The sequence below is a fragment of the Megalops cyprinoides genome, chromosome 21 (assembly GCF_013368585.1).
Source record: "Megalops cyprinoides isolate fMegCyp1 chromosome 21, fMegCyp1.pri, whole genome shotgun sequence".
NCBI classification, from domain to species: Eukaryota; Metazoa; Chordata; class Actinopteri; order Elopiformes; family Megalopidae; genus Megalops; species Megalops cyprinoides.
This window is the reverse complement of record NC_050603.1, coordinates 4,141,746-4,153,577: the sequence shown is the minus strand read 5'-3', so window position 1 is coordinate 4,153,577 and position 11,832 is coordinate 4,141,746. Positions and strand designations below refer to the sequence as shown.

The 11,832-nt window shown below is 47.4% G+C and overlaps 1 protein-coding gene across 2 annotated transcripts; it reads left to right on the top strand.

Moving 5' to 3' along the window:
* Positions 1-822: 822 nt before the first annotated feature.
* mindy1 (MINDY lysine 48 deubiquitinase 1) lies at positions 823-11,390 on the top strand. Of its 2 annotated transcripts, none has more exons than XM_036515633.1 (11): positions 823-1,290; positions 2,612-2,669; positions 3,681-4,391; positions 4,766-4,823; positions 5,067-5,131; positions 6,064-6,222; positions 6,855-6,957; positions 7,593-7,735; positions 8,421-8,609; positions 9,077-9,229; positions 9,851-11,390. In XM_036515633.1, exons 3-11 carry the CDS (start codon positions 3,684-3,686, stop codon positions 9,932-9,934), a joined length of 1,662 nt encoding a protein of 553 aa, XP_036371526.1. In that variant the 5' UTR covers positions 823-1,290; positions 2,612-2,669; positions 3,681-3,683; the 3' UTR covers positions 9,935-11,390. The 2 variants fall into 2 exon arrangements, with proteins under 2 accessions (XP_036371526.1, XP_036371525.1); XM_036515632.1 differs by having other exon boundaries at positions 2,612-2,729.
* Positions 11,391-11,832: the final 442 nt, after the last annotated feature.

Sequence of the window (11,832 nt, the reverse complement as noted above, 5' to 3'; positions counted from 1 at the left end):
CGTAAACAGCACTTTCTTCTGAGCAGACAAAGATAATCGTGGACGTCTCGTGTTTTGTCTTACGCATTGGGACAAACAAAATTTGGCTATGTAGCAAAGTCTCCCAGGGTAAGGGCGTCTGGTAACGACATGAATAAATCGTGGCAGTCTCTTAAGAGACTGGGAAAATAAATGAGCGAAATCTGATGAACGTAGTGTTCTAAATAAAAACCAGCCTTGCTTTCTCAACAAAACAGTTATTGCTCCAATCTGGCAATAATTCCACGTGGTCAACAGGAACGTTTTGTTCAGTTCTTAAACATTACAGAGATGTTCTAGTAAACTAATCTTTAACGTTAAGGAAGCATTTCCGCGGTCTAGATTTCTTTGCTCAGACTTAATTCAGACTCAGACGCCAGACTTCTGAGGTTCTAATGTACTAATATTAATTATTTGTGTACGCATATATGTATTATTATTATTATCATTAATAATAATAATAATAATAATAATAATAATAATAATAATAATAACAATAACAATAATAATAATAGCAATAATAATATAAATACTAATACTCACGAAGCTACTAATATTTTGGGTAGATTGTGGAAATATGGGATATGATATAGGGTGGGGTACATGTCAAACATGACAGAATAAAGTCGGGTGCATGTGCGGTCACTTACGTCACTTCCTGTTGACCGGTATTAACCTTTCATGGTCTTTACTGGTCATCCCTTTTTAAGGCCCAGCATAATGGACTTAATTCAGCAAGACGGCCAAGTCCTGTTTTAGCAAACACTTGCAGTTCAGTCATCCCACCGCTTGAGTCCTCACAAAGGGAAATAATACTGCCATGTTAGCGACACCGCTAGCTGGCAAGCAAGATATTCAGATAGGGTAACATTTGCCAGCTGTTTTTTTCCTTTCCCTGCCTAACCAGCATTTTGAGTGTTGAACTCTGCCTCCTTCTTCTTGCAGCCAGCAGATGTTTAAGTAGCCCGGCAATCGTCCGCCGAAATTAACGATTTTAAAAGAGACATATGGGTCTGATAACTGGGTTGTGATACATTTGGTCACGTCATTGTTTACAGACTCTGAAAGAGTGACTAGAGGAAGTAGAGCTGGCGAAAACAGCAGTGCACTCAGCCACAGACACTTAGCAGTTCAGCTAACGTTAACGTTAGCTTGCTAGTGATGGACCTGAACTGATTAGTTAGGTAGTTACACTTGGTGGCTGTGCATACGCTGAGATATGCTTAGCAGCCGAGGAAGACTAGCCTGAACCTCACAAGTAACACGAAAACGGTAAGTAGGGTTGGCTAACTAAGCTAGCTAGCTAGCTAACTAGGCAGATAGTTGGATAGAGATAGTTAGCTAGCACGACTTCTCAACTGTAGAGGGCGGACAAACGAGTGATTTGAAAATGCAGTATAGCTAGCTTAATAGCTACCTTGTTATCGAGTGAAATGGCTAACTAGTAAGCTGACTGTTAACGTGTAACGTTATTGTGTGCAGGTATTCAGCAAGTCATCTTAATTTAGCCAGCTAGCCCAAAGCGACGTTGCTTCTCACTTGCTGCTAGATTGGTATGTTTAACTATAACTTTCAATTTGGATTTAAACTTAAAATACCACAAAGAGACATAAAAAAGAAGCATAAAGAGACCACGTGACGAATGTTACTCGCTGTTAAACTACATAGCTAGGTAGTCTAGTTAGTCAACTAGCTATCTTGGCTTGCTGCTCTAGTTTGCCAATGTTTGAACTGTCAAAAATACAGGAGATAGACTAAATAGTGGAAACACCAAATGAAAAAGGACTCGTATTCAGAAGTAAGTCGCGATTAAAAAGGAGTCTACACGTGTGTTTCATACTGCCAGTTCTGATGACTAATATGTTTCTGTTTTAGATCTCTTAAAAATCCTTCAAAATCAGAACACTTTAATGTGTGAGGTTCCGAGGCAACATGAGACAGCTAAATTTTTTTTGAAAGAGGTCAAACAGCTGGTGCCCGAATTGCGATTGCGTCGGTCACAGAAACAGCATGCTCCCAGCTGTTAACATGGAGGTGGATCTGTTGTGACATTCGCTGCCGAGTCACTGGGTCTGATTATTTCTCTACATGGTGGTATTATGGCCAAGGAATACCAAGGCATTTTAGGTGACCAGGTGCACCCTATGTTGCAAAACTTGTTTCCTCAAGATGATTCCATATTCCAAGGCAATAACACCCCATATACACTGCTAAAGAGTAGTTTCACGAACACTAGGATGAAGTTGAACACCGTCCTTGGACTTCACAGTTACCAGATCTAAACATCATTGAACGTTTATCGGACGTTCTGGAACATATAGTGCGGAGCAGATTTCTGCCTCCATCTCTCAAAGAATTGAAGGCTTTCCTTCATGAAGAATGGTGCAGAGACCCACTAGAAACAGTTTGAAACACATAAAACTGCAATTCAAGAAGAATTGAAGCTATTTTAAAGGCAAAGGGGGCACACTTTCTTGTTAGCTCATAAAGATTCATATATTGTTTGGTGTTTACATTTTTGTGTCAAGACCTGTATATATTGCTAGTAAATAATGGTTGGTTGCTAATGTGGTAACTTTCTTTTGTGCTTCAGGACTGAAAAAGCAAAGAAGATGGTGACTCGAATAGCATACAACTGAAACTTCTGGCCAGTAAGCAGAAGTGTCATACCCTGACCAGCTCGACTCTCAAAGGCACGAAGTCAAAATCAGGTGTTGCCTAACACGGAGGCTTGAGGACGAAACCAGCTGCATAGGCTGGTTAGATTGTTAATGTTAGCTAGTTGGCAGCTGGTGAAATTAGCTTGGTAGCTAACTATAAAATTTCCTTCAGCTACAAGCATCGTGTCATCCACTACTGGTTGAAGCACAATTTGTATACAGGTTTTTAATTTTATTTTCACTAGCTAATGTTAGCAATGTGGAATCAATGCTGCTAGTTAAGTGCGCAAGGGCCCAAAATGCTCATAGCTAGTTTGCTGTCTACCTTGTCTCAATGCTAATGGCATTTTTCTAGCTAGTTTAAAAGTGGAAGAAAGAGACGAAGCTAGCTAGCAAAAGATGAACTGGGAAAATAACGACCAATGTATACTATTCATAATTAGGCATATATTTTACGTATAAATTTATCAGAGTAACACATTTTTAAAGAGGAAAGTAGTTTTTGGTCTGTGTTGAGTTTTGTATATAATGTTTAAATAAACAGCTGAATAAGTCTCAAGGTTAGTAGGTCAAAGTGTAACTGCAGGTAGAGAAGCACCTATGTCATTTGTTTTAAATTACAAACACGGGAGGAATGATGCAGGAGATAACACTAGCTTTTCCAGAAGACTGAAAAAAAAACACAGTGATTTCTGTTGCAGCCGTCCAGCACGCTAGTCTCTTGAACTCTTCAGAAAAAAGCTTTGCTGCGTCGTAATCCTGACTTACTCAGGAATGTGTACCAACTACACCTAGTCACCAGAACACTGAACTGTACAGAACATTTTCATACCATTGTCTGAGAAGGAGAAAAAAAATTAGTACACTTCAGTAACCTGTACCTGTCAAAACTATACTAAAGGGCTGAGTGGTTTAGTCAGTGGTGCAGAAAGGTAGTCTTCAAAGACAGTTTAGCCTTATTTTCTCACTCTCAAGTGCTCAAATAAAAAGTCCCATTGTCAGGCCATGGCTGACTCAAGCTTGGACCTGATTGGAGGGGATCTTCAGAGCGTTGATAAGGAGGAAACCTCGGTGACCCAGGATGACCCCAAAGAAGAGGGTATTGTGCCCGCTCATCCGGCAGCAGAGGGTGTCGACCAGGATCAAGATGCTGTTGAATCTAAAGACTCGACCGGACTTTTACTCTCGGAAACCTCGGCCCAAGAGTCGGAGGACTCGGCCAATCACAGAGAGACGCCAGCCTTGAGCCAGGTCACGGAGTCCGCTATGGGGGCGATGGAAGAGTCGCGTTCCACCCCTGTGAGCGAAGGTCTCGCGGAGGATGAAGAGAGCCCTGTGGGGGCCAGCAGGTCGGATGAGCAGAGCCAGTCGGCCGACTCAGCCTCCTTCTCCGTGCCCAGCCTGGAGTTCTCCGACGGAAACAACGGCAACTCCCTGGACGAGCCGCTGTCGTCATCCTACTCGGCCCTGGGTGCGGAGGGGCAGTCCCCGTCTGTCGACCTCCCCTGCTTAGCCGATGATGTCACAGGGGCTGCCGCCACCGCCGCCGCCGCTGCCGCCAGTGGTGGCCCGGACTCGGAGTCAGTCATGCCAGCCTACTACTTTGTGAAGTGGATCACCTGGAAGGAGAAGAAGACTCCCATCATCACCCAGAGCGAGAACGGGCCCTGTCCGCTGCTGGCCATCATGAACATCCTGTTCTTGCGCTGGAAGGTGAGGATGGCGGCTGAGTTAAGTGGTGGTGGGGGGGGCAGGCAGGCAGGCAAAGGGGAAGTTCACAAGCTGAGGATGCACCAATCAGAGAGCTGCATGTAGCCCATTAGCATACACTGCCACTCGCTTTTAGTGACGACATGGGGAACACTGGAACAGTTAACTTCATCTTGCAGTCAGGTTTAGTTTCACATGCTACAGTGGTAGAAGGAGGCCTGCAAAATTTCAGGGTGAATCATTGCGCGTTTGTGGGGGATTTGCTTAGATTTTCTGCTCCCTCATGGTTACTGAGCATTCATGTGAATGGGTTGATTGTCTGGGAGCGTCCCACCTGTGTGAGTCATACATTGGGTGGGTTTGTGTTTCCATCTTAGGCCAAATTGCCTCCCCAGACCGAAGTAATCACCACAGAGGACCTGATGGCACACCTTGGTAAGTGACTGGTGGGGAGAAAAAAATCCCGGACAAAATCGTCTTGTGACCCTGAAAGCTTGGATTTGACTTTGCTGTTGTTTAACCTTCCCGTTCCGCACAACAATGCACCACGGCTCTGAGCTGTAGAAGAAACTGGCACGGTGACCGTAATGTCTCTGAGCTTTTAATAAATGCGCAAGAGTCGATACGCTTATCCTTCATTCCGAATGAATAACGCTTATCCTCCCCTTCCCGTTGCAGGAGAGTGCGTCTTATCCGTTAAACCCAGGGAGACCGCGAAAGGGATGGAACTGAACTTTCAGCAGGTAAGTATAAAACCCGCTGCTGAAGTTAATATTATTAATTTATTTGACAAATGCTTTTATTCGGGGCGACTTGCAAGGCTTCATGCATTAAATTCTTTTCACGGGAGAAACAAGCACCACAGGAGGGGAGCTGGCTGAACTGGAGGAGATTACTGTTCTTATTCGCACGGCTTGGCAGCTCGACCAGAGTCCAAAGACAGTATGTGATAAGCAGTCGTGGGGGCTTGACGTCAGAGGAAGGAGCCAAGTCTTGTTTTCAAAACAATGCGGTTTGTGGTGTCATGGTTGCTGGGCCGCTGCCAGCGCGCATGAATGTGAAGAACAGGAGGAATGAACTGATGTTCAGGCAGCATAATTTCACACCGCGAGGCTGAATGGTAGGTCTTGCATTCCTGCAGCCGTGGTTGTTGGCCTGATCGTTTCAGCCGGTTCGACCCCAACCGCAGTGCGAGGCTGGAGCCTGGAGACCAGGGCCGCAGCAGAGCGATTTTGCCTTTTCTGGCTGCATCACCGCTGCAGGAGGAGAACAATGCAGACCATGATTACAGAGGAACTGTTTCATTTTCTCATGAAAACACTGTTTTTCTAACAGTTCTGTCCCATTAGCTTTCCATTTAACTCCTTTACATTATACACAATGACAGCTTTCCTTACCCTCTAGGAAACTGTCACATGCAGAATTTTCCACTACCAGCAAAAAAATCTATTCAGACCCCATTTTGTAGTTAGTTTGCATCGGCGATGCTCTCTGAAGAAGTGTGTGAGGATGAAGTGCCCTGTGCACCCAGGCCTGAGTGTAGGTCATGGTCCTGATCTCCTGAGTACTGTCTGAGTGATGGAAGCCTGCACCTGTGGAGTCAGAGGTGCAGGTGTGCTCCGTGCACTCTCACCACGGCTCTCAGGTGTGACAGTGTTCCCACGTTTCCCTGCAGAACATGAGCGACGCCATGGCTGTTCTGCCCAAGCTGTCCACCGGCCTGGACGTCAACGTCCGTTTCACGGGGGTGTCGGACTTTGAGTACACCCCTGAGTGCATCGTGTTCGACCTGCTGGACATCCCCCTCTACCACGGCTGGCTGGTGGACCCTCAGGTGAGCACAGCATGGAGACTGGGGGCAGACGTTTTGGTGAGGGGAGTGAACAACTGTGACCCATCTAAACTCATCTCAAAGCCCATTTATCATACAGTGCAATAATGTAATACAGGAGTAACAGTTCAGTTTTGGGCTTCAAAAAATGTTGGTGTGTAGAAAAATGACAATGCATACAGTATCCAGATACAGCATCCACACATGTAACATTCAAAAGAAAACAAAAGAGAAGGTGACTGATGAAAGCCCTTGTGAGGGGAGGTGTGAGGGAGTATCATTTGTGTTATGAAGGTATGTGAACTTACAGCTAAGAAAGATGATGAGAAATATTGTTAATCGGTCATACTCACACAATATTGCTCTCTCAAGGCTGTAAATTCAGGGTTGGTTAGGTTTCACTGCAGAATATTCCAGTAATCTTCCAACCCAGAGGCATCAGCATTGACTCCACATGCTGCAACGTCCATTTCTCTCTACTTGCTTAATGCCCAACAAGCTTCTGGTGAAACACAAGAGGGCACCACTGATCTCTGATCAGCGCCCCACAAGTGAACAGCCTACCTGAAGCAGGTGCCTTGGGGGTCACACAGCTGTTAGGCTCTGACGGTACGATTTGACCTTTGCCCTGCTAGAGCCCAGAGGTGGTGAAAGCTGTGGGGAAGCTGAGCTACAACCAGCTGGTGGAGAAGATCATCGACTACAAGCACTCGGCCGACAGCAGCCGCGTCAGCGAAGGTACGAGCCGCCGCATCACGTACCCTCTGATTGGCTCAGCTTCTCCTGGACCTGCCCATTCCCATACCCGTGTCCCCTCTCCCCAGCCGCCTCTCAGCTTCTCCCTAATCTGTATCCCTGTGTCTGATGTCACTGGGGATGGAAGAGGCGAGTTCCCTCCTATATAAGAAGAACAGCTGCTGTCTCCTGCTCTTGCTTTTTTGTTGCCTGAAGGATAGAATAAGGTATCACCCCGAGGGCAGTGTACCTTACTTTCTGCACAGTGACTTCATTTTATGATGCTCTGGTATTACGAAAAGTGCATGTTCCCTTTTTGTTGATCACTTGGTAAAGAAAGAATTCCAAAGTGTAGGAATGCGGTGTGCAGACACCGCCAGGATGCCGGTAGGGGCCTGCAGATTTGGCAGCAGCACTAAGCAGGCTTTGTGTGAATGCAGAGGATTGTTGTGAACAGTGTTAATGCTGTGGCACAGTGGGCAGCAGGCTGTGGGTAACTGAACACCAGAGATGGGGAACGGCATCCGGTGAAGTGGTGATCCCTCCCACAGCCCTCCGTCTGTCTGCCTGCCTGCCTGCCTGCCTGCCTGCCGCTCACCTGAGCTTCTCTCCTTCCCCCCCACTCTCATTGGCTGCAGGACTCATCGCCGAGCAGTTCCTGGAATCCACGGCGACGCAGCTGTCCTATCACGGCCTGTGCGAGCTCAACACCACCGCCAAGGAGGGCGAGCTGTCCGTCTTCTTCAGGAACAACCACTTCAGCACCATGATTAAGCACAAGGTAACCCCTCCTCCCAATCCCCCCAACCCCCCCAACACCCATCCACTCTCCTGCCACCACGACAACAGAGGAGTGAGACAGATCTTCCCTCTGCTGTTGGCATCGTGTCGTCTCCCTGCATCAGGTATTAATGAGTTATTAATATTAATAAACGCTGTACGTGTGCTGCCCTGCTAATGTCCTGGGGACCCTTCATTGTAGCCTATCCTGCAGGAGTGAGACTTCGGACTCCAGGTTTAACAGCCGATCTTCAGCTTTTATTTTTCTTTCAGATGCACGGTGTGTGTGTGTATGTGTGTGTCCGTCCGTCCGTCCGTCCGTCCGTCCGTCCGTCCACTGTGCTTTGCCCCATCGTGAAGGTGGCCGAATTGAAGCTGACAGCTTGTGGTATAGCTAGAAGTTGCAAAGCTACCCACAGCCTGAGTGGTCATAGAATGCACTGTGTATGAATGATTGTCTTTATCATGTGTGACAGGGGTGGAGCAGTGAGACCTGGCTTTACACTTGTGCACTAATGAACTGTGATCAAAGAGCATGTTGTTCCTCAGAGCCACATTTAACAATTTAACAGTCACTGTTATTTCTTCTCCACACAGACTTCTCCAAGGGACTCATACTCATATTGTCTGTCATAGTGTTCTTCATTCAGTGTTGAGTGAATGGTGGCTGTGCCCTTTGACCCCAGGACCACCTGTACCTGCTGGTGACGGACCAGGGCTTCCTGCAGGAGGAGGGGCTGGTGTGGGAGAGCCTGCACAACGTGGAGGGTGATGGCAACTTCTGCGACTCGGAGTTCCGGCTGTGCCACCCGCCCCAGAGGAGCGGCCCGCTGGTGCCCCCTACCCCCCAGCAGCAGCAGAGGCAGATCGACCAGGTGGGCACCGCCGGCAGGGGTACAGCCAGTTCGGGCTGGAGGGGGAGGGGGGTAGCAGTTCATACCTTCTGGTTAAAAGGCCTGAAATTGGATACCAGGGTTAAGGAGTGGGGCTCCAAACCAGAGGGTGTTAGGTTTGCTGTCCAGGTGAGCCACTGGACAACTGCTAAACTGTTGAGTAAGGAGCTTAATAAGAATTGCTTCAGTAATTTTAGCTGTGTAGGTGGATACTGAGGGAAATGCTGGCTGTTAAAGTCCCCCTGGATAAGACTGTCAGCCAGAGTGATAATGGCAGTTATTCACCTGCACAGGCATCTCCATTTAACAGCTCCACACTGGGGCCTGGTGACAAGACATAGAAGTAACTATGGATAGGGCATCTGTTGCCCAGAGACTGACCCTGTGTAAAAGCTCAGATTTGTGTGTGTGTGTGTGTGTGTGTGTGTGTGTGTGTGTGTGTGTTACAGGACTACCTGGTGGCGATGTCCCTGCAGCAGCAGCAGGGTGTGGCCCCGGGGCCCCTCAGCGACCTGGAGCTGGCCAGACAGCTGCAGCAGGAGGAGTACCAGCAGCAGCAGCAGCAGCAGCAGCCGTCCTCGTCCCAGGCTTCAGCACAGCAGGTACTGCGGATCGCACGCCCAGAGAGGGTCAGAGCGCAGCGGGCACTGAGGATCGCACACTCGGAGAGGCTCCGCCAGGGTCAGGCTTCATGCAGGCAGAGACTGTCGCAGCCAAGGGAGAAACATTAAAGTTATTTACATAAATTAAAGTTATTTGCATAAATTTATTTGATTTTTTTTTTTTTACATTATTTACTTTAATTAAAAAAAAGCTATTTCATTTACATAAAAATGCATGCAGAAGTTTGTCAAGGCTGCTTCAAGGAAGACTTTTGACCCAAATGTTACTGTGCATGTTTAAGTACATTTCCTTAATTATGTTTTGTTGTTTTTGGGTTTTTCACTTTTCTGTGATAAAATTTTGCAGGGAATCAATTTCAAAGATAGCAGTGTTTGAATGTGTGGCGGGCAATCTCATCCCACTTCTCACACCAGTGTTACTTACACCAGCATGCACAGCTCTCACTTCCTGTGATGCTGACCTGGCAAGAGTGAGGTCACTTACCTGTTCCCCCTGCTTGCCAGTCAGACATTGATTGTTTGACCTTCCAGGATCCTACCCAACACACAGATGCACAAACAGGTGCATTCACGTGTCTGATGGCTTTCTGTCGTCCGCAGGTCAGAGGTCAGGTGGTGGCCCAGCAGGGAGGCCAGAGGAGACGGGCGGAGAAGAAAGAGGATTCGGATTGTGCCATACTATAGCCAGTCCCTCCCCGGCCCAGTCCCTGCCCCTCAACCCTTCCTGTTCCGGAAGCCTGGGTCCTCACAGAGCCTGGTGACCCCCACCCCACGCCTGACTGAGAGGGGTGAACATGGTCACCCCCCTGCCCTCACCCCCCCCCACCCTCCTCACACAATCCCTCACACCCCGCACAGCCTTGAAGTCCCGCCAACCCACTCGTGGAAGAAGAGAAACCCCCACAGCTTCACGTCAGAATTTTCTGGCACGCCCAGACAAACACACACCAAGGGGGAGCGCATTGTATGGGCCTGCTGCTTCTCACTGCCAAGTTTAACTACAGCTGCTAGGACGGATTAAGCAGACAAATGATCTTAGCTTCGGGACAGCCTTTGACTTTGACCGATGTAGGGGACCTTTGGGTCGACGTACAGCCAAGCAAGAGACACAGGAGAGTTACCCAAAGTGCATTCTTTAGTAACCGGATACCTGCTTGAATTTCTAACTCATCCAGTACTGTCTGCTTAATATACGTTTCTCACTGAAGCCAGAGCTTCTCACCAGTCAAACGTTTAGTTGGTGGTTTTTTGGTTGAGGAGATATCTGGGCTGTATTGTATTGGCAGAGCCCCATGCATGTTGCAGTATGATGGGAGATGTAGTCTAGAGCTTGAGAAGTTGAAGGTTGGGACTACAACTCCCATCATCCACTCCAACAGTCTAAATCCAGTCTTAATCGAGGCAGCCCAGGAGTCCTGAGGTACTGAACAATCCCAGTGTCCCGTGTCAGAAATGAGAGCCTGAGCAGGCAAAAATGTGGTTGACCCAGTCCATTCCACTCCAAGATTTGCGTCATTCAGTTAAAATTTAGCACTCGAATAATAAATTGGAACAGAATGATCGTAGTTGACAGCAGTGATCATCTTCCAGGTGCGAAACACAATTTAACTGAATGGGTGGGTATTTATTTTGAGTTTTGAGCACAAGCGTGGTTTCTTTCTCTGGGAGATTCCTGGCCTATTTCTAGAACAGCTTCTCTCTCAGCTCTCGGGTCCTGACCCCGAGAGAACAATGTCTCCAGTGCTGCGGAGCCTCCACTAAATTCCTGTCAAATGCACTGCGCGCAATTAAACTAGTGTGGGAAAGGGGAACGGACTGCATTAGGCTTTTTAAAAGCGGATGCCTTCAGGGAAGCGTTTGCAGGGCTTGGGTTGCTTTGGCGGGGCCTTGTCATCGCTGTCAGCAGCTGTGGTTGGCAGATGTAGTACGAAACTGATTTGGGGTGAGGGGTTCACCACAAAGGCCTGTCGTCTTTCTTATTAATATTTGAAAATGAATGGTGGAGGGGCGGGGCAACTTAAAAGAAGCATACGTAGTAGCAGAGTTATTAGACAGCAAAGGGAACTTGGCACTTTAGCCCCTGGGGCTGGCAAATCAACATTACTTGCAAAAGTTCAAATCCGTAAATCCTCAGTAAGAAAGAGGCTAATGTCCCTTACGTTTTCTGTAGCTGTGGGGGGGGGTGGGGTGGGGTGGGGGGGGGGGGGTCGTGCCACACTAGACCACTTCATATGCCATGTCACGTTAACCGTCATCACACGTTGCTTTGTATTTAATTTTTAATTTCATCTCAATAAAGTAAAATCTTAGTGAAAAACCCTGTGATTGTCTCATTCATGTTCATGCTGGTCAGATGATAAATCTGTGTGTATGGATACATGTTAGTGGAAGTGGTAGAATCTGTTCCATGTGCCAAGTCAGATAAATAGTTGCTCAAAGAGCTTGCGGAATTGTCACCGTCGTTTAGCAGGAGCTGAATTTTATTTCTGATGCTCAAAATCAGACGAGCTGCATTCACTGTTACACATGGAACTGACACTTACGGTGGGAAGTTGGTGAGCTGACACTTGCTTACTCATTTC